We start from the raw sequence: 27,382 nt of genomic DNA, 5'->3' as shown, positions 1-27,382 counted from the left end.
TAGTCGAGTTTTGCTGTGTTAAAATGAGCATAAATTTAAAAAATCTCGATTAAATGAGAAGGATTGATTAAGCCAGTTTAAACCTAAAGACGCTAGTCGAGTTTTGCTGTGTTAAAATGAATATAAATTTCAAAAATCTCGACTAAATGAGTAGGATAATTTTAACCAGTTTAAACCTAAAGACGCTAGTCGAGTTTTGCTGTGTTAAAATGAGCATAAATTTCAAAAATCTCGATTAAATGAGAAGGATTAATTAAGCCAGTTTAAACCTAAAGACGCTAGTCGAGTTTTGCTGTGTTAAAATGAATTTAAATATAAAAAATATCGACTAAATGAGAAGGATTATTTTAACCAGTTTAAACCGTAAGACGCTAGACGAGTTTTGCTTTGTGAAAATGAATATAAATTTAAAAAATCTCGACTAGATGAGAAGGATTATTTTAACCAGTTTAAACCAAAAGTCGCTAGACGAGTTTTGCTGTGGTAGAATAAACTTCATTTATTTTCAAAATTCTCGATTAAACGAGAATATAACCAATTTAAACCTAAAGATGCTAGACGAGTTTAACTGTGTTAAAATGAACATAAATTTAAAAAATCTCGAATATGAGAAGGATTAATTAAACCAGTTTAAACCTAGAGACGCTAGACGAGTTTTGCTGTGTTAAAATGAACATAGATGTTGCCGCACACCTTCCACCAGGCTCCCCCTGACGAAACTCGAGAAAAATGTATTCTGGTGTGGTCTGCACTTGGACACCGTCCATCCATTCCCCATGAAAGTTTTCTTCCAGAACTGGCGTGTTGTGTTTTGCTTGGAGGAAAGGTGTGGCACTGTGCGAGATTTTTCTTGGTAGTATGTGTCTCTCCGATGCAGGAACTTGGTGGACCACTGCAATTTTTAATACATTTAATTATAAATATATATTCTTAATTGAAACACACATTTACAATGTCGTTTAATTGTTAATTTTATATGTGCACTTACCTACACCAAGTAAGTCGAAGGCAGGAACAGTCTCATCAAACGAAATCTGCTTTGGCAGCATATTCCATGTTCTTCAAGCTTCGACATTAAGTTTTGGTCAGATGAGAACTTGGGGAAAGTGAAGTCAGCAATGAACACATCTCTTGCTAACAAGAGTTTTCTGTGCAGTTGGCCTGGGCACTAAAAAATTTAAGCTTCATAAAAGGTTATTACTGAGCATATTCAATTTTTACATGTTCCTCAGGGCAATTCTCGGTGGGCAGCAAGTTCCCAGTGAAGTGCCCCAGCTCTGCCGGAGTCACGTGCGGAGGCAGGCCGAAATAAGCTTCTTTCCTGGGGCACGAGGTGCATTCTTCGACTCGCTGGAGTACTGTCTCCATTCTGAAGACTTCAAGAGCCCACTGGGAGACTAGATTCCACTCGTTATCCTTGATAGGCCCAAGGCTGGAAAATTTAATTTCCACACATTGAAATTGTATAATGCATTTTTAATTATTTTATACATACTACTTGACCACAGTCTGTTGCCACAGACTTTGGATCTCGAGGCTGTATTTTCCAGAACTACTGTAAAGGTCGTAGAGTAGATCACGGAGTGGGCCTGCTTTGCACTTCCACATCAATTGGTTAAAAGATCTATACAACTAAAATAAAAAACAACTTTAATATGCAACCAAAATTAATTATTAAAACGCAGAGTACTGACCCTTTTATGTGCCATCAGAAGTAAAGCATGGAGTAAGCAGTTCAGTGAGGAGACATCATTTTGATGCCTTCAGGAGGTGGGACTAGTCCCGGCATGGAACAACATACATTACTGAATAATGTTTGCTTCTGGTTATCCCTGTAGACAACTGTAAAAGGAGTCAATTATAATTAATGAGATGAAAAATAACTTTAGATATGTCTTACATGTTGTAATACAATCTCTCTCAGGGCCTTTCAATTCTGGAATGAAGTCAACTACAATAACAAAAAATAATATTAGGATAACAGAATGATATGTAAGGCGTGTCCGAAAAAATATTTTACCAAGCACGTTAGCGATGAGGACATTTTCCAGGTCAGTCACATCACCAGATGCCATTCGAGGCAATAACAGTGCTCTGGCCTTATGATTCAAGTGCCAATTGAATTTATGGATGGTATTGCGAAGGTCTTGAGAAACTATTTTATGAGAAATATTGAATTAAAAAATATAAAACATAAATTTTAAGTTACCTGCTACAATATTATCTACAAAGTTTGGGATGATGGTGTGCCCTCGAGCCATGAACCGCCTCGTTTCCTCTCTTTTCAGTAGGTACCTTAACTCTTCAAACACCTCAGATTGCTCATCAGGTTGGACAGGGCTCAAAATACTTTTTACGGTTTTTCTGGTGGTCCGCAATTCAATGTCCAGTGCGTCAAAAGGACAGTTCAGTGTGTATTGGGATCTCGTCGCACCCGCTACAAAGGTGACGTATGCGTCAAACTTTTTGAAATTTGCCACGGTTCTGAAAATTTGTGATAATTATAGGTTAGTTGTAAAAAAAATACTTGGGGATCATGCATCCTAATGGAGCTAGCATTAAATTTTGGCCACGATTTTTGCGGCGTTTGGTCAGGATTTATAAAAAAAAAATTAATTTTAGAACGTTCCCCCGTGTCCTGAGATGTAATATGTCAAAAGTGACAATAAAAGTTAGATGGATCAGGGAAAGAAGTTTATAAAAAAAAAAAACACACACACACACATACTTCTATGTGCGAAAACTTTATCACATTAATATTATACTTATAAAAATTCTATGCAAAAAATGCGTTGTTGCAAGAAATAACCATTTTCAATATTTTTATTTCAGCAAATTTTAGAAAAAAGATCGAGGATAGGGAAACCTCTATGATACTTACAGGATAAAGGCGTTGATGTTCTGGTTGTTGTTGATGTTGTCATTTCCAATTGCCTCACCATCGTTATTGTCGTCAGCAATTTCAAAATGAGAAAATGTGGGATATTATCCTTTCGAAAGGGCAAGATGCACATTTACAAGCTCTGTAAACAATATTAAACCTTCACTATAACATAATCCTTCAATCAGATTGGAGGTGCATGATGGAAAATCGTAAAAACTTAATAATTAATCTTCGCAAGGAAAAATTACATAAATATTCAATAAATATCTCTTTGATATGATCATATGCGAACATTAAAGAACTCATACACATTAATTATAACATATATCATGCCTTTTAAATTTTAATTAAAAAAATAGCACAAGAATTTGATCATCTATAAGTTTGTGAACACATTTTTTTAAAATATTTTGACAGTTGGAAGTTGATTCTATAGAATCATCGTTGAAAAGAATATAAAATGAACTATTTAAGGGGCCCGCAAACGGACGAGATATTTTTGTTAACTCCTTATTTTATGCAACCTGCGTGACAACCCTCTGTGGTGAAGGGCGGTCCCAATTTTAGTTCCGGGTATCTGTAGGTGGAGGTGTTACTGAGTCTTATGTTACAGCGACCAAAACAGATTTTCTCGCTTAATTACCTCTCGGGAGTGAGATTTTTTTAAAAGCATGGTCAACTGCACTGTCAATGCAACGTCACACAATAGAAAGAAAGAATTAGGAGGGTAGCGGCGCGGTCAGGGTTTTTATTGTTGTGAGTAAAGAATTCAGTCATCTGGCAAAAAAAAAAAAAAAAATGTGCAGGTAGAAAAACAACACATTGTCAGTTGAATTTTCACCAGCCGCGTTCACAAACAGATTTAATGAACAATAAATTCGACATACTCTTACCTTTAATAAACACTGGCTTCTGATAACGATTGATGATAAAGCAATTAATTTTAGAATTTTATCATTTGCATTCCAGTTTTTATGTGATTGATATTCACAAATTCTTCTCTAAAGAAAGGTATGAAAAATTGAAATCTCTGAAATTATTTTCAGTTCTTAAAAATTTACAATTATTTTTACTGTTTCTATTAATTTGTCTAAATTGTTTTTCACATTGTTTACATTCAATTGTTGCAAACAATTTATTTGGAAATGAAAGGAATTGTTGGACTAACCGGCACCACCACTAACAAGAATTTTGTAAACACTTCCCAAGATCAAAAAGACCCCATCCGCTGCAGTGAGCCTTAAATTTTAATTTAATGTTTACTTGAATTCAATTCATTTAATTAAATTTCATTATTTATTCCATAAAAATTTTATTTCTCGAAAAAAACCTGGCAAAGAATGTTTTTTCCAATGTAAATTAAAATGACATTCAGGATATCGTGAGCGCACGCGGCTATTATACCGTATTTTTTTCATCTTTCCTTTTGGTTTTGCTTCAAGTTACGTGTTCATTTGATGCGCCACACAATTTATGAGTGATTTATATTAATATTTATAATTGTATTATAATATATTTTTTATTAAAATTCCAGTCAACTGAAATGCATTGAACCATATTTTGCAATTTGAATTATAAATTTATAGAAACCATACAATATTAAATTGTAAATTAATTAGTTTGATATCATATTAGAATTGTTTATATTATTAATTTATTTTATACACTTCAGTAATTTGATGGCGTTTTTAAACTGCCTGCCTGCATAGCATATTTTCATAATTTTTATTTCTTTAAGATAATCATAAAACACATGTCTGCATATATATAATTGTTATTCTGAGAAAATTTCAGTTTTCAAGTTTGAAACTAAAAATAATTTACTCCCAAATAATATTTAAAAATCATGCAGTGGAAGTTGTGCATGAACATGAACATAATTGCGCGGGATGCGCTTATTCACAGGCTCGCTCACTCGTTTCTGTGAAGTGTAAACTCTGCTCAGCAAGAAAAATAAGAACCCTCTCAGCTTGCACGAAACAGGGTGAAAATATTTTTTCTGCCTGCGTACTTTTTAACAATAAAGCACACTTCTGTGTGTTACCTGCAAACGTATCCCTTTTAGGATACCTGGCGAAAGGTAAAGGGGGAGCAAATACGCGTCTGGCCCGTCGCCAGCATGAGGGCGCGCGTTGCAGTGGCCGAGAGAAAACTCTCCTGCTTGAAAACAGGCCCTCAAAATCTTGAAAACTGCTCCAGTAACCGCAAAAAAAAAAATGATTCTTACAATAATCAGAATATTTAAGTTTATATTACATTTGCAATTATCAAGAGTTCCTTTAGGAGTTAATTTTTGTACTTAAACTCCATGGTTACGGAGCTATACTGCTCCAAAGTTACTAGTTTATCTGGGAAAAATTTTCGAAAAACATTTTCGAAAAAATAGAAAAACCAACCTCTTGTTTGTTTCTTTATCTTGCTAACGAGGTATAACTTGTCCCACACACTCAACTAATAAGTTAACAAAATTACGGTTCCCAACGCACTGCGCTGGGGTCTGTGTTAGCTGGCCTCGCTCTTAATTTTGTCGACGATCGTCGTTCGCTTTTTGATCTGATCGCATATTATGCAGATTAGCAGAAAAACCCGCACTTACCGTAAAAAACTCCAGCGGCCGGTGCAAACCATCGGTCAAATCTGGCGAGATATTGTCGGTCGACGGTCGACAAGCGAAAATGCCGAAGTCGATTCAGAGGGATGTCCCGGCCGGGGTTGCAGCCCTTAAGTGCCGAATACTGGAGGTACCAAAGACGAGAAATCCGCCAGTCCGCCACACGCGCAGCTCGAAATGCAGGCACACAGGACTGAGAAAAGACTGGTATCGCGTCCCGAGAAGCTTTTTTTGGCGGCAATAAGGTCGAAGTTTCTGGTCTCGTGTTCTCTGTGATCTCGGTCTTCTCCAATTCCCCCTCTTTACTTCCCTGTTTACCCCTTCAGCGCTGGTATTTCTGCATGCCTGTAGTGTCTCTGCAGGTCTGCATCACAAATCCGTACAAGATACGACACGAAAACACACCGCAATTCCAACTTCCAATCGGCGGAATGTCTCACCTCCCCCGATTTTATGTATTACAAAAGGGTATAAGGCTACCTAGGACAACAGTTGTAAATTTTGAAATGAAAATTTTCTATAGAAAAAGGGGCCAACTGTGATGAGTTTCCAAAAGAAATTTGTGCGCGCAAACGTTCCGAAAGTAAAAAAATCGTGAAATTAAATTTGAAAATTCCCATTGTTATTTGCTATTATGCACAGCACTGAAACTGCGTGTGCGATGCCTGGCGGATGAAAGACGAATTAAAGAGCAAGGACGTCACATTTAAAGGGACGATTTTACGAAAATATCGATTTGTGAAGATATCACGAAAATATTTCCAAAATTAAGGGTGACGGCCAAAAAAGCAGCATAATTTACCGCACAACTTGAAGCTAAAAAAAGAGGATACACTTCAGCTCAGGGTCGCTAGGTACATTAAATCAGATTTTTTTAAATAAAAAGTACAAATATCTATGTTTCTATTGCTTACAAGTCCGTTTGCAGACAACTCCTTTTGTGGGCAACTACGTTGTGGGTTTGCGAGCTTCGGGCTGGAGGCGCGCTCGCCCGAGGACGTGGTGAAGGCCGGCTCCGGGCGGGACAAAAGGGCGGGGATCGTGGGGGGGCTCCTGCGGAGCCCCCCCACGAACACAGCCGCCCTTTTGTCCTCGCCCTCCGCACGGCCTTCCCCACGTCCTCGACCTCGCTGCGCCTCCACCCCTCGCTCGCGGCTTCTGCAAAAATTATTCTTGGGGGTTGCCCAACTCCGAGTTGCCGGTTTGTGGGGTGGTCTGGTTTGTGGTGTGCGTGCAATTTCCCCTCACGTGGGAGTTTTGCAAAAATCAATTAATTCAAAATTCAATCAGGATTGTAGAGTACCCAAAAATATCGCCCTTAAATGCCTTAAATCGATAAAACTGTCCCATTTTTATGCTAGTTCTGACTACATGTGGCGTGACGGTTTTTTAAGAGGAAACTCCCGTCTAGGTGGCGTTTTTACATCTGTATGCATTAAAAGTAGTTAATAAACGCCTAATTTTATTTCAACTCTCATTACTTCCCATTTCATTTGCGCCGGCTTTTCCTTATTGAGAAATGTTCAGCACACTATGAGGAATGTTTTGATATAAAAAAATTTCATATTGACAACTGTTGTCCTCAATGAACTTCTGCCACATGTTCCGCGCTCTCCATTCTCTCACAATAAATTTCACATAGCGCTTTCAACTTCCTCTTTTCTTCTGCGCGTGTACAAAACATAATTTTACAAGTTGCAGCATGAAAAACACTTAAAAGATGGTTGGTTGATGTGTGCATGAGTTACTTTTTACGCTTTTTACTCTCTTCTTTACAGCCGCATGATGCTTTTTATCTTTTGATGAGTGGCGGCGCAGAAACTCAAAACGTAAAATATTTTGCTCTTTGAAAAATAAATCATATTTTTATTGGGTAATATTTATGTCTGTAAGTATATGGTGACGTTTAATTGTAAACACGTATAAAAATTCCTTTTTGTAAATTTTAAAAATTATTTTTAGAAAAAAATAAAAAATGTAGTGTTATATATTAATTTTTATAATTGACGTACAAATTTTAAATAAATTTTAAATTTTCTTAACCGACTTTTGAAATGACCGAAAATTTTTCCGAACTTCTTAACAGTCACCAAACGTGTAGAATCATATCATAATGTTATAAGTCAGTAAAATTTTGACTCAATTAATTTACCTCAATCTTCAAAATGAACGCCATTTTAAAAATTTCAAAGGTGTTTTTATAGGATACAATGCAGCACTTCTAATTTTAAACCAATAAAATGAATTATGAATTTAAGTGGAGCATTATTTTTGTTTTGTCATAGCTCTAGACCTATATGCAAAGCTTTGAAAAACAAAATTGATTTTCACTTGTATGCGCCTCAATTTACAAATTGTTTTTTAAACAAATCTGCATGTATAAAAATAATTCAACTTTATCCTGAAATTTACCATGCCTTTCATGCTAATTACAGTAATTATGTACGTCATTTATACTCGCACACTTAAAATTTCAAAATAGAAAAAAATTCCTGGCTTAATTTTTTGCATCCAAAATAAAATTAACCTATTTAACGTTTTATAATGAATAAAACAATACATTTTGCACCCTCTTTCAAATAAATTCATAAATAAGTTTCTTTCAGGTTTGACGGAAACAAAAATTTAATTTTGCTGGTACAAAACTTTTATTTTTATGCTTAAATCCTCAAGTTTTGCTCCACTGGAACACACCCTCAGTAGGGACATTAAAACCAAAATATCATCAACAACAAATCAAAAGCACACAGGTCACTTCACATTTATCTACAGCACACGACGTAACATTCACTCGGAAAACAACGATAAAAGTCATGCAAAATTTTTATAAAATATGTACAAAGTCTTTTCAAATGACTATCAAGTTTATCAGTACAGGAGGCCAGGAAAAAAATCATGCATCGCTTCTGGCCGACCCTAGTTATAAAATTACAAGGGATCTTCTTAATGTTAGTAGTTCTTCTGCTTTTTCTTCTTTTTGTCGGGGGCAGCAACACTGGGCTCTGCAAAGGCTGCAGTTGGGTTTGCAGCACTTGATGGTTCTGCGTCGTGTATTGTTTTGCAGACGACCGACTGGGTCTGCACCAGTCCGAGTAGCAGAATTAGATGGCTGATGTGGAGAGCGCCAGAGCTCCAATCCGTTGAGGGATACACATTCCAGCACATCTCGATTATGCCCATTATTGCCAATCTGTTGAAAATTTGATAAAATTTATTTGATATATTTTGAAGAATGAGTAATGTCATGGAAAAAGATTGAATTAGTTTGTAAAGAGAGATTTTAATCCTTTAAAAAGTTAATAAATCATTTCCTTTAAAATGCTGTTGATTTTTACCTGGTCCACATTGAGTAGGGAGTGCACCAGAGCAGGTAGGGTAGAGTGTGGTAGTACCAGATGTAGAATTGGTAGTGCAGAGACCTGGCGCAAACCATTCCAATAAAGTTGGCCGCAAACAGAGGGGCCAAAAACAGCTGCGAAGAGCTGCTAGTGTTGAGCATGGCCTTCTCTTTTTTCTTCAACTGAGCCTTCACTTGAGTCTCCAAGCTGCTGAGTCGGGAGTAACTTTTGAAGTATCTGTTGAACAAAATTACGTCATTAGGAAAAATTACGAATTATTCAAAGTCAAGACTAACGTGTGCCAGGTCGGAGCAAAGTAGAGGAGCAGAACGATGTGGCACGCCAGCAGGGCCAAGTGGAAAGATCGGCTGACGAAAAGCTCCTCGGTGATGAATCGCCAATTGACCGTCCACTTGTACAGGAAAATTCTGCCCAAGTTGAAGGCGCCGAGAATGTAGCCAGTCGGATTTGTGAGCAAAAAGGGCGCAGCCAGAAGGGCCTAAACAAAAATATTAAAATTAATCCTATAAATTTATTTTCCCTTCATTTCTGTTCCTTCAGGTCAACATTTTCATTGCTTGATGAATTGTAAAAATTCTCTAAGTTCACATAAAGAGACAAATTACCTGAATAAGGCCACAAATGAAAAGTTGAAGGACTGTTTTCTTGAAGCCAAGAATGGCAATGTAGGCCAAAAGAAGTGCTGGTGCGAACAACAGAATGTTCATTTTGACGGAGACAGCCAAACTGAAAAATATTGTTATTAATTTCACCTCCCTTAGTTAGTAATTTTTCAATTAACCTAAAGAAAATAGATCCAAAGGTCCACATGTCGTCGAGGAAGAGGTTGAGAGAGGCGTAGAGAAGGAGCATAGCAACGGGGTCGTTAAAGAGTCGCAGTGAAAATATCGAATGAACTCGATAGGACGTCAGACAAACAAACACCATGATGAACGGAGGAACCTGAATAAAATGACATTTTAAAAAATTATTCATAATTCAACGCAAAATAAATTAAAACCTTTCTACTTCGTCCATATATTCGAAATACGAGCAACAGGTTAATAATGTAAAGGCCAGCAAAAATGTACTGGGCTAGTCTGATGTTGGTTCCAAAGTCCGTGATGTAGTAGAGACCCATGAAGATGTAGACAAAGCCTGCGGGATAGACAAGCGGTCCAGTGTCCCCCTTGAGCTGCGTGTAATCGAAGGTGCCATTCACCACTCCCTCCACCTCTTGCATGTACGCTTTCCAGTCAATTTCCGTGTCTGAAATTCAATTTTTTGATTAATCAAAAGATTTGCGGAAGCCGGCTGTGCTTTTACATGGTACACGTTGGATGATGAGATAGTTGATGAAAATCTCAAGCAGCACGAAAAGCGGCGCCGTGACGTATAACTGGCGAGGGTCGAACACCAGCGAGAGCAGGTATTGCTTGGAAAAATACTTTTCTAACAACTTGAAGCTGAATTTCTGTTGTTTCGGGCCACGGCTCTGTGGCCCACGTCTGTTTGGCGGAGCCATTTCTCTCAAGTCCGCATTAAATAAAATGCAAAAAGATCCCCTGCAAGAATGCGGCGCTCCGGAGCGCAGCGCAGCTGCTGCTGTTCCTGCGGAACGGCAACTTTATAAAGTTTAAAGTTTTAAAACAAAAATTAATGCTGAAATGATTTTGCTGGACAATTACCCTTGTTTATGAAGTCAAATTTTTGAAAAGCAAAATTTTACAATTTAGTCGCAATCGTTCTATAAAATAATTTGTAAAATCAGAAATCAGGAATTTTTGTAACTTAACCGACAGGTTGGCTAAACTTGCGGTTCTTGACAGCCAAAAAAGGGCGAGGACCTCGAGTTTATTTGCAGAAGACGGACAGCAGAATATTTGTCGCAGAATATAGTGTCGGAAACCCTGAGTCGGTGTCGCATCGAGTGGCCTGCTGGTTCCTGTCACAATTCGGTCTAGTCCGAGACCGCTAGAAGTGTGTTGTGGCGAATCGTGCCGATAAGCAGGGCGGAGGACGGATCGAGGAAGTGGCAGGAGCCGAGATAAGAAAAGAAGGCGTCTACGCTGATCTAAAGCATCTAGGGTTGGCATCATGGTAAATAATTTTCTAAATTTCTTGCAGTTCGCTTTGACAAAATTATAGATTTATTTATTTAAACGCGTGACTCATTTTTGCGCAGACGGAACAGCAGCTGGACTGCGCCCTCGACCTGATGCGGCGGCTGCCGCCTCAGCAGATTGAGAAGAACCTGAGCGACCTGATTGACCTGGTGCCAAGCCTGTGCGAAGATCTGCTGTCGTCGGTCGACCAGCCACTCAAAATCGCACAAGACCGCGAGTCAGGACGAGACTACCTGCTGTGCGACTACAACAGAGATGGTGACTCATACAGGTCCGTACCTACTCGCCCACAGTCTTGTGATCTCTTATAGAAACCCCATGCAGTGTTTAGTCATAATCATGAACATTAGATTCCAAGAATTTATTACAAAATAAGGATATTTTTAAAAATTTTAAAAATTCAAATTAATGCTTTGATAAAATTTTGTAATATAAAACCTATTTCGTATAAATTTTGTCTTTGTACCGGTCAAAGCAAAGAAAAAACAAATTAATTTAATTAATATTTTAATTGTATTTTACCTAATTTTTATTTATACCTCTGATGATTTTGTTACTTGGGATAATTTGAACATTTTGTTTCAATTTTAGATCGCCGTGGAGCAACACCTACGATCCACCTCTTGAAGATGGATCCATGCCCTCAGAGACCCTGAGGAAGCTTGAAATTGATGCCAATCATGCATTTGACCAGTATCGAGACATGTATTTTGAGGGCGGAGTGTCTTCCGTCTATTTGTGGGATTTGGACCACGGTTTTGCTGGTAATTTCTAATACATTTTTAAAGTCATTTGAAAACAAATTTTTTTTCAGGAGTGATTCTTATAAAGAAAGCTGGAGATGGATCCAAGAAAATTAAAGGGTGCTGGGACTCGATACACGTATTCGAAGTCCAGGAGAAGCCTGGAGGCCGTTCGGCGCACTACAAACTTACTTCCACTGCCATGCTCTGGTTGCAAACCAACAAACAAGGATCTGGCACAATGAATCTGGGGGGAAGTCTAACTCGTCAGGTACATCAGTTCAAAAATAATGAGACTGCATTTATTAAAGGAATTCATTTATTCAGGTTGCTCAAGATGCCACTGTGAGCGAAGCGTCGCCTCACATTGCCAACATAGGACGCATGGTCGAAGACATGGAGAACAAAATAAGAAATACCCTGAACGAAATTTACTTTGGCAAGACCAAGGACATTGTCAACGGCCTGCGCTCGGTTCAACCACTCTCGGAGCAGCGCCAGCAGAACGCACTGCGCCAGGAACTAGCAGACGTTATCAAATCGCGCCAAGTCAAAGGAGAGTAACTAACCGGTTAATCCTCATGTTTACTTCAAAAATTGCATAAAGTTGTTTTCATTTTTAATTTGTCCTCCGCTTGGCCTTTTCGAATTGTACATGGCAATATTGGATGCACTGACTGACGACAACTTCCTTGTTACGTTAATACGAAAGAAAGAATACACGCCCTCCTTTTTGTACGGTTTGATAAATTTCAAGTTTAGAATAAGCTGACCATTCGTTAAAAAAATCTTGAAATTTTTAAATCTGATGTTGCCTTCGTTGACCTCTCTCTTCGAGCGCATGTACAGCTGGTTCATTGGTGGTGGTAATCAAAACAGTATTGTGCAAAACCTTTCCATGCCTTCAGTTAGGAGTGCGTTAATCCACTATTGTTTACGTTTGTAAGTTGATAATTATACTTTATAAAAATCTGGCGAGGATGTAATGTTACAGCCAACGACAGTGTAACACTCTGTTCCAGAGCTAACAATAAAGATGAATTTTTATTACCAAACCTTTCCATTTAATTCATCAATGACAACAATCTAAATGGTTTTAAATAATAAAAAGTTATTTTAAATAAATCATATTTTTTTATTACTCTTACTGACGCGTTCAATTCCATGATTAATTTATGTATTGGGAATGATCACAAAAGACGCACTTTGAATTGAAAACACTTAATGAACTACTTTTGCGCACAAGTCCTTTAACTACCACCTATCATCTCGTCTCCTTGGTCTCCTCGAACCAAAATCATCGTCATCATCAAAGCTAATTGAGGGTCGTCGATAGCCTTGCTGCCTCTGCCCCCTGTCGTAGGAGTTGGATCTTGAGACTATAAAAAACAAAAACAATAGTTATGATTCAAATTTCACAAGTTTTTCAATTGAAATTACAACTTGTTCTGCGGTTTGGGCCACCTCTGTATCCACCTTGAGCGCTAGCCATCTGCATCAATTGAGGGTTAACTTCTTGCTTCGCCTCTTGCAAAATGGAAACCAGGTCTTTAGCATGCCTAGCATCGTCAGGGGTGAAGAGGCAGTACGAAGTACCCTTCCGGTTGCAACGACCAGTGCGTCCAATACGATGAATGTAATCTTCGGTGCAGTTAGGGAAGTCGTAGTTAATAACAAATGAGACGTCACTTACATCTGAAACATTGTTTTTCTGTTAATACATACATGTTCTTAATTATTTCCAATCTTTACCAAGGCCTCTGGCTGCAACATCTGTGGCAATCAGGATAGGGTCGTGTCCGGAGCGAAAGCTTCGCAGAACAGAGTCTCGCTGAGACTGTGACTTGTCTCCATGGATGGCACAAGCTCCGAAACTACAATTTATTTCATTTATAATAATATATATGCATTGCAATTCTAGCTTTACCCTGTCCTTTGCAGCTGTCTCGTAAGTTTGTCCACAGTTCGTTTGGTTTGGGCAAAAATAATGCTTTTGTTTTCCTCCTGTTGTCCAATTTCCTCCAGAATCTTTTGCAATCTAAAATGTTTTATTAAAATTTCCAATTTCCAAAATATTATATTTTATTACTTTTCATCCTTCTCATGCTCTTCAACAATATTGATTATTTGCTTGATGTTGTGATTGGCAGCCAGTTCTAGAGAGCCGATGTTGATCTGAATGAAGTCACTCAAAAAATCCCCAGCCAACTCTCTTATTTCTTTTGGCCAGGTTGCGGACCACATAAGAGTTTGACGATCAGGCTGATTTCAACTATTAATTTTTTTCTCTGGAACGTAGACTTACAGAACTTACCCTGACTTGACCTAGAATTTTTCTAATTTGGGGCTCAAAGCCCATGTCCAGCATACGGTCCGCTTCATCCAACACCAAGTAAGTGCACCGCCTAAGATTTGTTTCTTCGCTTTCCAAGAAGTCGATGAGACGCCCAGGAGTTGCGATCAAAATGTCAACTCCGTTGTTGAGTATTCTCCCCTGATATTTTACAATTTTTACTAATTCTTGTGTGAAGTGATCAATTTTACCTGGCTTCCCCTTGCAGCACCACCAAAAACGGCTGTCGACCTTAATCGCGGTGCGAATTCCTTGCACACTTGCAGGATTTGCTGTGCCAGTTCTCTGGTTGGTGCAAGAACAAGGGCAATAGGACCTTCGCCTATCTTCCTCCGAGACTGATTAGCGATGTGAACCATGGCTGGCAGTATGTACGCAAGGGTTTTTCCAGAGCCAGTTTGGGCAATTCCAACCATGTCTCGTCCGCTCAAAGCAATTGGCCAGCCTTGGCACTGTATTTGTGTGGGCTCTTCATACCCTTGGTTCCTGAGGACAAATCACATTTTAAGGGTACTAATCTAAAAAGATCTTAAACATTTCTTACGATAACAATTGCAATATCGTTTCATCAATATTTAGATCTGAAAAGGCCTGGATGGGATTTGGTACGTTTCGCCCTTTTACGGTTATTTCTTTCATAGACCTAAACTTAGAAACTTCTTCTGGTGACCTGCAAAATAAAATTACAAGTCATTTCGAATAAATATAATATTAGCAAATTTTTAACCTGTTTTTTACAGCATCTGATTCAGTGTAAAAATCCTTTTTGCAGTCCTCCATTTGCTCGTCGTTCCATTCAATTTTTCGCAATCCACCTCCAAGATTGGATGAAAATCTGTCCCTGAAGTCATCGCGCCCAAAGGACGAGGAGCTTCGCCCCGAATCGAATTTACGGAAGTTGTTTTGTCGCGCAGGACCTCTTCTCTCTTGAAAATCCTCATCGTCGTCATTTCTGGATCGAGCACGACCCCAGCTTCTGAATATGTCATGGGTACGTTATTTCAAAGGATTTTCTCTGCAAAATTTTAACATACAATTTTGAGTGGTCTTTAGACTCATCATCTGCATTCGGTGCTGTTGAAAACAGGGTCCTGCTAACTGAATGAGTTGAAGTTGAGGATGATGTAACTCTTGACCTTGCGATGCCCAAAACGCGGTTGCAAATCAGTCTTACCGACATCTCTACCTGCGGAAAAGAAAATTATGAATGATGTTAAAAATAATTTTGATCAAAAAAACCATCAATAAATACCAAACTGGCGATTAATAAAAATTTCCTTGCGGAAATAATTTAATCTCTAAATAATGGACATAAAGAAACTACGAGAGAAACAATCCATGCGGTCCGCTGAAGAGATGGAATTTTAACACCCGCGCTACCTACCGGGCAGCTAGCAAAATTAAATTAAATGATCAAAGTGCGCACGCGCATCAGACCTATTTTGAGAGAGGCAAATTTAAATATCAAAACAAGGCCACCCCTCTGGCACAGGACTGCAGCGGAAAAATTATGTAATATTTTTTTCCTCATTATCTCCTCTTTTGCTGCCTTCGATAAAACATTGATCTCATCATTTGGTTATTTAGATCGTACGAATAGAGTGAATTCATTTGTATCCAACGAGCATGAAGCTGTGTTGACCCCTTTGGAGGCCTGCATTGAAGTGTCATCACAACGAGGAGTTGGTGCAATCAACTTTTGTTATGAGAGAGACTGCTGATTGTAAATAATTATAATCCAACACCATGAAGAGGTCATTCGCATTGAAAAACTGCGCCCGCCACATAAATTTGAGGTCACTGTCAACCAGTGTTCCTAGACACGGGCCTCAGGTGTGCGTCATCGGCTCAGGGCCTGCAGGATTCTACGTTACTCAACACATTATTAAGGTAACAGAAAATTTTAGGAGAACAGCCAGATTATTAAATAATATATTATAAATCATTTTAGACCTTGCCTGATGCCAAGGTTGACATTTATGAAAAATTGCCTGTCCCGTTTGGTCTTGTGCGATTTGGAGTGGCTCCGGATCACCCTGAAGTGAAAAATGTCATCAATAGTTTTACAAAAACTGCTCAAAATCCCAGAGTTCGCTTTGTGGGAAATGTCTCTCTTGGCAAGGATATGTCTTTAAAAGACCTGCAAGAACTTTACCATGCTGTGGTTTTGGTAGGTATTACAATTTTCCTATGGTTTTCAATTTCATTTATAAAATCCACATTTAAATATAACTAATTTGGTTATGAATTATTAGACATACGGCGCTGCACAAGATAAAACATTTGGCATTCCTGGTGAAGACCTGGAAAACATTTTATCTGCACGCCGTTTTGTTGGATGGTACAATGGACAGCCTGGAGATGAAAAACTTAATCCTGATTTAAGTGTTGACACTGTGGCTGTTCTCGGCCAAGGAAATGTTGCTCTTGATGTGGCCAGAGTGTTGCTTGCTCCCATCGACCAACTTAAGGTAGCAACTGGATTTAAAATTGAAATTTTCATCTCATAAAAATATTATTTTCATAGTCTTTTGACATAACCCAGCACGCTCTAGAAGCTCTTTCGGAGAGTCGAGTTAAGCGAGTCTTACTTATTGGCAGGAGAGGACCCCTGCAAGCAGCATTCACCATCAAAGAAGCCCGAGAAATGGTGAAATTGGAAAACTGTAAAACAGTATTCCGGTTGGAGGATTTTAAAGGGGTCAAAGAATTTATGCCAAGTAATTTAATTTTTGTCGAACTTGTCATAGTGAGAATATTACATTGCAATTCTAGATGTGTCTCGACCTCGAAAAAGACTGATAGAGTTGCTCACTCAGACTGCAATGGAGCCAAAACTAGAATTGGTCGAGGCATGGAAGAAGGCAGAGAGGAGCTTTGAGCCAATTTTTTACCGCAACCCTGTCGCCTTCCTTCCGAGTGTTTCAACGCCTGGAAAAGTGGGTGCAGTAAAACTGGCTGTTACCAAACTGAATGGAGAAATGAGCGAGACTCAGTCTGTGATAAACACCAATGAATTTGAAGAACTTAAGTGTGGTCTGGCATTGAGGAGCATTGGCTACAAAGCGTTCGCAGCCGACCCAGATATCCCGTTTGATCCGAAGCAGGGAATTATCAAGAATTCCCAAGGCAGGGTGGAGGGTCTCCCAGGTAAAGATGAGATTTATTTTACAAGAGAATGGATTTATTTTATAATTTTTTAAGGAGTCTACTGTGGAGGCTGGGTTGGCACTGGTCCCGTTGGCGTTATTGTCAACACCATGGGAAATGCTTTTGAGCTCGGTAGGGTGATTGAAGGAGACATCAAGGATGGGACGCTTAATTCTAACATCAGAAAGCCTGGGTTTGAGGAAGCTGCAAAAATTTTAGACAATAAAGGTATAATTCTTCTATCACGCTCTATTTTGCAAATTTAATTTATGTGTTGTAATAATTCAGGGGTGCAAGTTGTATCCTTCAAGGATTGGGAGAAGATTGATTCCGAAGAGCAAAACAGAGGTAAGCCTAGTGGGAAACCAAGGGAGAAAATAACAAAGGTTTCTGAAATGTTAAACATTGCCGGGAATTAAACAAATCAGGTTGTTTTCTTGACACTTTTTTTTATTTTGTTTAAATATATTATGCTGTTATAATAAAAGTTTTATTTAAGCTTCAGCTGTAGAGGTTTCCATTCATTGTGTATTTTGATTCACATAATACAGAGGCATATTAAATAAGTTACACTTTACATTTATGCGCAATTCAAACTGATGCATAAAAGGAATGCGGTTTTTACAGTCTTTTAGTACTTAAAGTTAATAAACAGTGTTAAAGATCAAATGACAATCTGAGGTGTGACTATAAAAGAGATTGCTCAAGCAAGATTCTTTCGAAACCAGGGGGTGGAGGGTAACTAAAGTGTTCACTAACAAAGTCCATGATCGCCCCCTCATCAACTGCAAATAACCTAGATTAGCAAGTTTTATCTCAATAAGAGAATTATCCATACCAAATAAAACCGCATAAACTGTTCCCCGAATGCCACTCATAGGAATGTTGAGATTTTTGCCGTTGCAGTAGAAGTTAAGTTCAATGTGGTCGTAGGAAACTCCCTGTCAATAACAACCAAGCTTAATAGAATTTGCTCATAAGTCATCACTTCATTAATCTTACAATGGTGTCGCCTTCTTGAGGAATGTCCGCCAGTTTGTGAATGTCCTGCCCATCGTGTCTAACAACCCCGTCCGAGCAAAGGACCCAAGATTCCTTATCACTTCCACCTGGGGCAGACGAGAGCTGTGACAGTTCCGTGGCGACCCCCACACTCCATATTCCTACACATATTTTTATTTGAGATTGGCTTGCACAAATAAAAATTAATTAGTTTTACCTGACTGTTGCACCTTGGCTTCAAAATAAGACTTGTTCTGCACCAAAGGAGCGCTAGCCAGTGCGCCACCACCACCGCAAATCCTTGTACCATTTTTAACAATGACTACCTCATGTCCTGGGGAGTTTTAAATTTAAATATTTCTCTATTTTTAAGGACCTTAAATTTACCGATGTGATTCGTATCCAAGACTACAGGATGGTTGACTTCAACTCTTTCGTCTCCGGAAAACGAAGCAAATCCATCCATGACGTTGCGACAGAAGCAGCACAAGTAAGCCATTGTGCCTGATTATATTATCTAAAAGAATAAATTTTACTATCGTAGAAATTAATTTGGCCTATTATATGTCATTATAAAAAGTTAAAATTGATAATAATTTATTGAATATGCAGGAGTGTACCTTTTTATCTTTTAATCAAGTTGAATTTTACCTCGCACTTTGCGAGTGCTTTTGTGACACGCAGAGATGTTTTAATCAGATTTAAAGTCCATCTGGTGATTTAGAGAAAGGCGAGAGAGCGTTTAATCCTTTAAGAGGCATTTAGTCAGGCCCCCGAGATCGGATTATACATTTAATGTATTTATTTTGCTTTCTCTGCAGAGTTGTCTTGTGAGGTCAACAACACCTTCTTCAACTTGCCAGCTGGTAAAATTCAAGAAACGTTTTACTTGGAAGTCGATTTAAAATTAAAATACCAATGTAAAAAAGCGTAAAAATCCTGTATTTGACTAAAAAATCTTAAAAAAAAATTAGTTATTTCGATTTTATTTGTTTAATTTTGAATTTACTGTAACAATTTGGCAAAAATAAAATTAAAACAAATGTATTTCTTAATTCTTTCTTTAACACCCCACTTTGATTGGTACCATCCTGGGCCACTTGTGGCGCATGTGATGAAAATTACAGACAGACAGTCGTCAGCCAATCAGCGCTCACCTGTCAACCCGGCCATTTGCCCATCGCCGTGGAAAACATTGATCCTCGTAAAAATCCATGTAAAAAGGGGTGAAATACTTCAAAAAATCTCACCTCCTTTGGTACGCTTCTTTGTTCTAATCATCCTCCGTCGTTTGAGTTCAAAACATTCTTCGTATCCTCTAAAAAAGAGGAGTAATTGGAGTTTGAATTTCAGCACCATAATCGGCCTTCACGGCAGGCAGGCAGACCGCAGACGGCACCTGAAACAACCTTTGCTTAGCAACAACCAGTGCCGGCTTAAATCCGCGTACCTGCATCATGTAAGCCCCAAAATTTATTGACCGGCGAACTTAATCGCTGCAATTACTCGAACCAATTTGCTGAACTTGACCAAATTTTGGTCATTATTTCCATCAAAAAATTTCCGCCATTTTGTGCATTTTGTTAATTTGTGAGGATCCTCTTTCTGCATTGCAAACATTCACATCCACATTTCTGAGATTAGTGAGATTCGTCAAAATGCGTAGGAATGCACAACCTTATACACTGACCTGCATAAAGAATCTGCCACTCTATAAAAAAGCTAATGATACAATATCTACGTCGGAAATTGATTTTAAAATTTACTTGTGTATTATTTCTTTCATGAGCATCTTGCTTATAAATTTCTATCAAACCGTGTAAAAAATAAAAACAAAAGAATAAAAGATCGACGAATTTTTTCTCCGCAGGTATCCAGGAGGCCGAGGAGGTGCGGGCCGTGTGTGGGAACCACGCCACGAATATGTTCCAAGGGGTGGCGGCGGTTTCCACCCTCAGTTCCATCACCAACAACACCACGGGGGTCATACTTTCAATGGTAATGGGAATGGCTCGGGTGCAGGCATGCAACACCTGCAAGCCCTCAAGGTGGGCGAGGGCATCCACCACACAAAGACCTTCAAACCCCAGCAAAACAACATTATGAATAACAACAACATGAGCAAAGCAGGCGAGAAACTGAAGAAGCCTGTCTGGGACGCTAAAGACTTGCCACCCTTTCCTAAAGATTTCTTCACCCCTCCGCAACCTGTATTAGATAGGTAATTTTCCTATTTTCTTCTTCTTGATATCTAATCAATTTCCATCGCCGCACTCGATTTTTCTGCTCATGGTAAAAGCAGTTGCTGCGATCTCCCCTAAATTATACAACTTGCCCTTTGCGGACAGTTTGTTAACGACAAAGCATTTGAATGTTACAGATCAGTTGAAGAGGTCAACACCTTCAGAGCTAACAAACAAATCACTGTGCGGGGCAGCGAAGTGCCCAACCCAACTCAGGACTTTGAAGAAGCAGGCTTCCCCGAGTACATTTACCGCGAAATTATGCGACAAGGATTTGACGAGCCAACTTCAATTCAGTCGCAAGGATGGTCAATTGCTCTCAGCGGCCGTGACATGGTCGGCATTGCGCAGACTGGCTCCGGAAAAACTCTTGCTGTAAGCATTTGAAGACGTTTTTATGATCCTAATCTATATTTTTCAAACATTTCCTTAGTACATTTTGCCAGCGGCCGTTCACATCAACCATCAGGCTCGACTTCAGCGTGGTGAGGGCCCTATTGTATTAGTCTTGGCGCCTACTAGAGAGTTGGCGCAGCAGATCCAGCAAGTGGCCTCCGACTTTGGGTCACCGTCCAGCATCCGCAACACCTGCATCTTCGGCGGAGCTCCCAAGGGTCCTCAGGCCCGCGACTTGGAACGTGGCGTTGAGATTGTCATTGCCACCCCTGGCAGACTCATTGACTTCCTTGAGAGGGGAACAACAAATTTGCGCCGTTGTACTTACTTAGTGTTGGACGAGGCTGACCGCATGTTGGACATGGGCTTTGAACCCCAAATCAGAAAGATCGTTGATCAGATCAGGGTGAGTTTAGGGACGCCATTTATTTGAAATAAAATAGATCCTTCGTTAATAAGCAGTGTAAAGCTATGCATTGTCCGCCAAAAAGTAATGATAACTATGTAAATTTCATTTTTGGGCCCCCTTGTTTAATAATTTCCTGCTTTTAGCCTGACCGTCAAACTTTGATGTGGTCGGCAACTTGGCCGAAAGAAGTTCAGGCTCTTGCTGAAGATTTCCTTAAGAACTACATCCATCTAAACATCGGATCTCTGTCACCAGCTGCTAATCACAACATTCGTCAGATTGTTGATGTCTGCCAAGAGCACGAAAAACCATCAAAGTAAATTTTACAAGTAGGTTTTGACAGTTTCAATCAATGTTTTATGTTAGGTTGTCTGCTTTGTTGAGAGAAATCTGCTCGGAGAGAGAAAGCAAGTGCATCATTTTTGTAGAGACGAAGAAGAAAGTTGATGACATCACAAGAGCCATTAGGCGTGAAGGGTAAGCATTAAAAGATAAAACACGGTAATTTTTAAACAGTTGCAAATTTGCATATTAACAGTTGGCCAGCAATCGCCATTCACGGGGATAAATCCCAGCCAGAACGAGATCATGTTCTGACAGAATTCCGTAATGGAAAGTCCTCGATTTTGGTTGCCACGGATGTTGCTGCCAGAGGCCTTGGTAAAATCTATTAAAATTAACATAATGCAATAATTGTAACCTATACCTTTGTACTTTAGATGTTGAGGATGTCAAGTTTGTCATCAACTTTGACTATCCCAATTCGTCAGAAGATTACATTCATCGCATCGGCCGCACAGGACGGTCCCAGAGGTCAGGCACGGCTTATGCCTTCTTCACTGCCAACAATGCCCGGCAGGCCAGAGATTTGCTGTCTGTCTTGCGTGAGGCCAACCAAGTTATCAACCCTCAACTTGCGGAAATGGCTGCCCAACAAAGGAACAACTTCAGCAGCAGAGGTCAGTTAACTACTCGAATTTGTAAAAAAAAAATCAATGTTTAAGCCAGCCAATTAATCTAATTAATTTGTCTTCAGGCCGTGGCAGATACAGCAACTCTCAAAACGGAGGCATCAACCGCTCGCAGAACACTTACACGCAGAGCAGCAGCACTCCTCAGGCCGTGACCAACGGCGCCCCCCGCTTCAACATGGGCCGTGGCCGTGGTGGCTTTGCCAATGGCATGCAGCAGGGAGGCAGACCCCCATATGTGAATGGAGGTGCTGGCTTCCACCACCCTCACCAGCAGGCTCAGGCTGCACAGCCGTCGGCCCATTATGTGCAGCAGCAGGCACCCCATCCAGGTCACTGGAGCGGCGCAGCCCAACAGCAGGCTGCCCAGCGCGCCCACCAACAGCAACAGGCTCAGTTTTACGGCAGCCTGCCGCAGCACACGGAGCTGCAGGCGCTGCTCAACAGCAAATTCTTCCAGTGCACTCCGCCGCCCTGCGGAGGCAACCAACAGCAACAGCAAACCTACTTCCAGCCGTATGTGTACGGCTACGGGCAAACGGCCGCCGTCCAGCAGTAGACAGGTGGACCATAATTGATTTCCCACTTGGTTGCATGCACAGGAGGCATCTTAATTTACAGCTTATAGACCCTTTAAACCACAATGGTTGGAAATGTGGATGTTGATTTAAAATTGGCCTTTCTCTTGTGGGGCTAGTCCAACAATTCCAGGGTAAATGTTCTGATGAAACGGCTGCATTGCGAATGTTCAATATTTCTCACCTTTTTTAATTCATGGTGGTCTTCCCTCATCCTCTAATTCTTGATTCCATATTAATGATATGGGGGGAGGTTGCAATGAATTAAAAATCGGTAGGAAGTTTTAAATATTTGCAAATCAGTCTGATTTTTATCCAAAAATGTTTAACTTGAAATTATTGGAATACTCTTGTCAGTGGCAAGCCAGTTTTAAATCAAATTCCACATTTCTTAGCCAAGGTTTGAATGTGTTTCAAGTTTGAATTTTTTCTACAGGGTTTTTCGTTTGAAACGAGACAGTCGTCGCAGTACTAATCGATTTCGGCCTCCAGTATATTCCTTAGAGAGACCGAAACGTTAAAATCAATGATTCATTTGACCTCTGTGCTTGTAACTGTTACTTTAAATTGCTTATTATTTTCATTTTTTTTCCTCCGTTTGATTGATTTAGAGTTAAGGAGTACGCGAAAGAAACGAATTTTTCGTGGTTATTTTCAAATATATTATAATATTCATGCGGTTTGGTAGGTGGATAATAACTAATTCATTTAATTACTATAAATATTAGTATTGTGCTTCGTAGGACTATGCATGATAAAAGTAGCACGCTTTACACAGTAGCGTTTCGAGCACCCTCCGTCGCCATGTCCTTAAACAGGCGGAGGGTGCATTTCACAAATAAAAGGGGACGAGAGACACGAACTTGACCAAAGTCCATTGACAATTGACTTGGGGCCGAGTAAAAAATTAAATGACGTCCCCTTTTTAGCAGTGCTATTAGGATGCTCATATTGAAAAAAAAACGAAAGAAAAAATTATGTCGTCAAATAATGATGTAACAATATTCACCTTGTATAATAATTAACTATGTCCTTTCGAGTTTTTCATTATTTTTTTTTGTCAAAGTTAGATTGAGACGATAAGTCATGACCACTCAATGTCACTCAATTACATATTTATTTCTTTGTCATTTTTACACGCTAAGGTTTTATATACACATAAGGCAAATCACATTTGTTGTCATCGGACATCTGCTATAATATGATTGAAAATGAAAAACACACACACACTGTTTGTTGTTCCTCTGTAATAATGTAATATGCCTAGGAAATTTTGCATTCTTCCCCAAGTGAAGAATTATTTAAGTTAAAGCTGAAAGCGACGATCTCTTTGCGCACGGGGCCATTTCCAGGGATGAAACATAAAAAAAAACGTGAAAAATAACCTTCCGCCCATTTGAAATCATGCAAGTGGATCCGCGCTGAGCTTAATGATATAAAAATATATTTCATGGTATCCTAAATAAGAATAATAACTCGAGATTTTGTACGAAATGCCAACTGAGATCGGGGGAATTTCCAAGTAGGTGGCTGAACACTGACAAACAAACAAACACACACGAGATGATGAACACGTCTAAACTAAACACACACAACTTTTGGGGGTAACTGCGATGATTTCTCTCACACCGGTACGAAAACAAATTCAGTTTTCACTTTTTTCAGAAAAAATGTAAAATAAAACACGCCGAACGCAGCAAGAAAGGTTAGACAAACACACAAACACACTGTGCAATGCATTTTGGTGTTCTTTGTTGAATTTTTCAAAGCGTGGAAAAGTAACTGTTAAAAAGTAAGAAACGAACATGAGGCCAACCACTGAAAGAATGTGTCGTAGGCGAACAGGCTTAATCTTGGGCTTGCAGCGACAATTAAAAACAAATTACCAGCGTACATTTATGAAGGAAAGTGTGAAATAATTTTTGCTCCGCGCCCTGAAACTAGTTGATATAAAAAGGAATACAATATACGAAATGCTGCCAAAAGTAAGAAGTACTCTCATCAGTGAAAAGCCTTGTTGATTATATTAATTATGTATTCAATCGCTGCGCACACTTTTTGATCTCCGCCGTATGTAATATTCAATGATAATTTTCTGTCTGTTGGGCGCCGAGCCGCAACAGGCTCACTTAAGCAAATGGCAAAAGCAAACCTGGTCGCATCCGATTTTGCAAAACCACGATGCAACTTGTTAAATACTAAAATAGTATTACGATAAAAGGAAACATTTTTACTGCCGCGATTCTGGCTCGTCATGTGAACTACTTTTTTATCGATTATTTTTGTTTGGAACAAAGTATAAAATATTATAATGAATCCATTTTTAAATGTGCAGGCTCCGAGACGGTGGTAATTGATATAAAAAAACCCGAAACGCTCAACTAGCAGACGTGTGAGCCTGGTACAAGACATAAAAATCAAATTCATGAAAAGCAGCAGCGCGTTTTTAGCCTCTTCACGAATGGTTTTCTTAGCTGTGATACCTAATCAATGATCTGAGAGACTGGCTATCCGCTCCCGGCTGGCTCCGGGTCACACACTATGATAAAAAAAAATGCGATGTGTTTTGGTTTCATTCGCCACTATATGCTTCTTTTTGTTCAGAACTCTCCTTGTTTAAAGCAGGGTGTTGTTAGGGAAAATCAATCAAACGATCGATTACACTGACGAGAGCGAATAATTATTACGATGATAGGTTTTTCGAGCAAGGAATTTTTATGCGAAGCCTCTTCTTTATAATCAAAGAAAACAACTTGTGATATTAAGACATTCATTCATAAAGGGTACATCGAACTGTTTGATTGTAGTGATCGTTTATATAATTATTATTATTATTTTTTCTTACAAGTAACTCTTTTTAATTGATCGCGATTGTGTTGTTCCAGATTTACATAAGTTAGTAGTGTTCATATTTGTTTGTTAATCTGCACGCAGGAAATAATGCGAAGTCGTTTATTCCATTTATACTCCGTAGTTTTCCTCTATACTTAGGTCTGACTGCATTATTCAAACGTTCTGTCTTTCCTTCCCCACCTTGCAGATAAATTTAAATTTTCTCGAGACGAAAATCGTTCCTTTTTCGTCCAAATGAGTAGCTATAAATTATAACTTTGAGCAAAAATATAAAACTCCCGAGCACGCAGTGGACATTTGAAATATTTTCACACAAGACTGATATCAAAGCTTTAAACCAAGAGAACAACAACTTTGTCGTTAACATAACGAGAAAAGCATGCACGCACGCGGAATATAGTGCAATCGATAATTTAAAGAGTAAGCGGAATTGATGCAAATTACGGGAAAAAGAAGAAGAAGTGCTAACGACGAAACAGTTTGTGAAACCCTTAACAAAGAATGTTTATTTTATAATAACAAGTTGGTTCTGACTAAATTATTATGCGATTATTTATTTCCATACATATAAAAATAGATTATTAAAAGTAGGAGAAACATTGAAAGAAGAAGAAAAGGCGCGCCAATTTTATGTGTTGTTGTGTTTTCCTTGACGATAAAAATGATGATATAATAATTAAAAAGTGGAAATCGAGATGAGTCGCCAAGCGACTAGCCAGTGGAATTGCCCTCATGTTGCTAATCTTCATGCGAAAATCGTGAAATTGCATAGGCGAACTATTACTTTGTCCAATCTTATACGGTAAATTAATGATTTTTGTTTGATTAATTTCTTTAGAATGACGAAAAAGAGAGAGAAAAATAAATTCACTTAGGTAAATGATGTAAAATTGATGCTTGTTTTTCTGCTATGATTTGTATTTATCATTATCGAGAGTATAAAAAGAAATAAAAACGCCAGTACGAGATAGTGTAATTGATTAATTGCAGAAGTAATACTATTGTATTCAGTGAATGGAGAACCCTTGACACATTTCAAAGACTACTTAGTAAAAAAGCCTTGATGCCAACTCAATTGAAAGAAACAAATTATTCACAACATGTGTAAGTGTGTAAAAAAAGGTGAATATTTTTCAGCGCATAATGCAGTGAAATAAAATAATAATGAAAAAAATTGAGAACAGTTATGCCTTGACAGTACAAAAAGAGACACAAAATAATTTCACCTCCTGTCAAATGAAAAACGAAAATGTGATCAGTTTTTTGTTGATTGAAAAACGCGATTTTGTTGATAAAGGCGAACCAAGCCTGACTCTATTCTAATCTGTCTTGAATAAAAAAAAACGATATTCTCTAAAACAAAAATCTCGGAAATCGCGGCATTGAAATTGGGTACGAATTAATTACTTGGGGTAAAGTAGGGTTAAAGCGAGTGCATTGTACACAATCAATAATAACAAGCAGAGTTACAAAACAATAATTAAGCTGCGCTCCTATCTAGTCAGCTTAAGCAAACGAGATGTTGTGAAATAAGAGTTAAAATTTAAAAACCAACGGTACCATGACATTTTTTCCTTCTTGTTGCTAAATTATGTGTTAAAAAAGCGTTTGATTTCTCTATATTATTGTGAAGAAAAGTAAAAGAAAGTCCGAATCTCTTTCTTTCCTCTTGCTCCTATTTTTCGCCCACATTTTGTAGGTTCCGGACCTTCTTTCGGTTCGTGA

At 38.8% G+C, this 27,382-nt stretch overlaps 6 protein-coding genes and 1 long non-coding RNA gene across 13 annotated transcripts; 3 read left to right on the top strand and 4 right to left on the bottom strand.

Annotated features, from left to right (window-relative positions):
* Positions 1–1,227: 1,227 nt before the first annotated feature.
* Positions 1,228–6,108, bottom strand: LOC132194795 (uncharacterized). The gene is made up of 8 exons (XR_009441584.1): positions 5,481–6,108; positions 2,882–3,023; positions 2,210–2,484; positions 2,021–2,155; positions 1,901–1,951; positions 1,695–1,842; positions 1,496–1,632; positions 1,228–1,432 (listed from the first exon to the last, which is right to left on the bottom strand). It is a non-coding gene; the product is annotated as an uncharacterized LOC132194795 (long non-coding RNA).
* A 2,016-nt stretch (positions 6,109–8,124) lies between these two features.
* LOC132194996 (lethal(2)neighbour of tid protein) lies at positions 8,125–10,450 on the bottom strand. Its single transcript, XM_059616660.1, has 7 exons — positions 10,160–10,450; positions 9,855–10,102; positions 9,636–9,796; positions 9,460–9,580; positions 9,130–9,332; positions 8,831–9,070; positions 8,125–8,685 (listed from the first exon to the last, which is right to left on the bottom strand). Exons 1-7 carry the CDS (start codon positions 10,356–10,358, stop codon positions 8,445–8,447), a joined length of 1,413 nt encoding a protein of 470 aa, XP_059472643.1. The 5' UTR covers positions 10,359–10,450; the 3' UTR covers positions 8,125–8,444.
* A 202-nt stretch (positions 10,451–10,652) lies between these two features.
* On the top strand, positions 10,653–12,781 carry LOC132194997 (F-actin-capping protein subunit beta). Its single transcript, XM_059616661.1, has 5 exons — positions 10,653–10,933; positions 11,019–11,230; positions 11,551–11,723; positions 11,774–11,973; positions 12,030–12,781. Exons 1-5 carry the CDS (start codon positions 10,931–10,933, stop codon positions 12,264–12,266), a joined length of 825 nt encoding a protein of 274 aa, XP_059472644.1. The 5' UTR covers positions 10,653–10,930; the 3' UTR covers positions 12,267–12,781.
* Positions 12,782–12,819: 38 nt separating this feature from the next.
* On the bottom strand, positions 12,820–15,447 carry LOC132194994 (uncharacterized). 3 transcript variants are annotated; one of them, XM_059616656.1, is made up of 11 exons: positions 15,308–15,447; positions 15,090–15,241; positions 14,783–15,031; positions 14,600–14,725; positions 14,247–14,541; positions 14,017–14,196; positions 13,792–13,964; positions 13,630–13,740; positions 13,455–13,576; positions 13,143–13,397; positions 12,820–13,081 (listed from the first exon to the last, which is right to left on the bottom strand). In XM_059616656.1, the coding sequence occupies exons 2-11, from the start codon at positions 15,233–15,235 to the stop codon at positions 12,957–12,959; spliced, it is 1,782 nt and encodes a 593-aa protein (XP_059472639.1). In that variant the 5' UTR covers positions 15,236–15,241; positions 15,308–15,447; the 3' UTR covers positions 12,820–12,956. The 3 variants fall into 3 exon arrangements, with proteins under 3 accessions (XP_059472639.1, XP_059472637.1, XP_059472638.1); XM_059616654.1 differs by having other exon boundaries at positions 15,295–15,435; XM_059616655.1 differs by having other exon boundaries at positions 13,146–13,397; positions 15,295–15,435.
* A 49-nt stretch (positions 15,448–15,496) lies between these two features.
* LOC132194995 (NADPH:adrenodoxin oxidoreductase, mitochondrial) lies at positions 15,497–19,254 on the top strand. 2 transcript variants are annotated; one of them, XM_059616659.1, is made up of 10 exons: positions 15,497–15,567; positions 15,643–15,945; positions 16,007–16,225; positions 16,311–16,526; positions 16,583–16,775; positions 16,831–17,205; positions 17,260–17,433; positions 17,494–17,553; positions 18,581–18,697; positions 19,029–19,254. In XM_059616659.1, the coding sequence occupies exons 2-9, from the start codon at positions 15,802–15,804 to the stop codon at positions 18,586–18,588; spliced, it is 1,389 nt and encodes a 462-aa protein (XP_059472642.1). In that variant the 5' UTR covers positions 15,497–15,567; positions 15,643–15,801; the 3' UTR covers positions 18,589–18,697; positions 19,029–19,254. The 2 variants fall into 2 exon arrangements, with proteins under 2 accessions (XP_059472642.1, XP_059472640.1); XM_059616657.1 differs by lacking the exons at positions 18,581–18,697; positions 19,029–19,254 and having other exon boundaries at positions 17,494–17,991.
* LOC132194998 (SPRY domain-containing protein 7) lies at positions 17,629–19,073 on the bottom strand. The gene is made up of 6 exons (XM_059616662.1): positions 18,828–19,073; positions 18,595–18,724; positions 18,425–18,541; positions 18,208–18,368; positions 18,044–18,146; positions 17,629–17,990 (listed from the first exon to the last, which is right to left on the bottom strand). The coding sequence occupies exons 2-6, from the start codon at positions 18,704–18,706 to the stop codon at positions 17,893–17,895; spliced, it is 591 nt and encodes a 196-aa protein (XP_059472645.1). The 5' UTR covers positions 18,707–18,724; positions 18,828–19,073; the 3' UTR covers positions 17,629–17,892.
* Positions 19,255–19,323: 69 nt separating the features above from the next.
* On the top strand, positions 19,324–26,927 carry LOC132194987 (uncharacterized). Of its 4 annotated transcripts, none has more exons than XR_009441596.1 (11): positions 19,324–19,465; positions 19,561–19,666; positions 20,078–20,428; positions 20,588–20,825; positions 20,884–21,252; positions 21,399–21,571; positions 21,622–21,732; positions 21,794–21,915; positions 21,975–22,214; positions 22,292–22,872; positions 23,241–26,927. XR_009441596.1 is itself a non-coding variant. In XM_059616644.1 (11 exons), coding segments are annotated over exons 2-10 (2,100 nt in total). In that variant the 5' UTR covers positions 19,324–19,465; positions 19,561–19,664; the 3' UTR covers positions 22,786–22,789; positions 23,241–26,927. The 4 variants fall into 4 exon arrangements, 2 of the variants coding, with proteins under 2 accessions (XP_059472627.1, XP_059472626.1); XR_009441595.1 differs by having other exon boundaries at positions 22,292–22,938; XM_059616644.1 differs by having other exon boundaries at positions 22,292–22,789.
* The last annotated feature ends 455 nt before the right edge of the window (positions 26,928–27,382 follow it).

This window comes from Neocloeon triangulifer, unplaced genomic scaffold (assembly GCF_031216515.1).
Source record: "Neocloeon triangulifer isolate White Clay Creek 2 clone unplaced genomic scaffold, ASM3121651v1 ptg000008l, whole genome shotgun sequence".
Taxonomy (NCBI): domain Eukaryota; kingdom Metazoa; phylum Arthropoda; class Insecta; order Ephemeroptera; family Baetidae; genus Neocloeon; species Neocloeon triangulifer.
The sequence above is the reverse complement of the archived record's forward strand: the minus strand, read 5'-3'. Positions and strand labels throughout refer to the sequence as shown.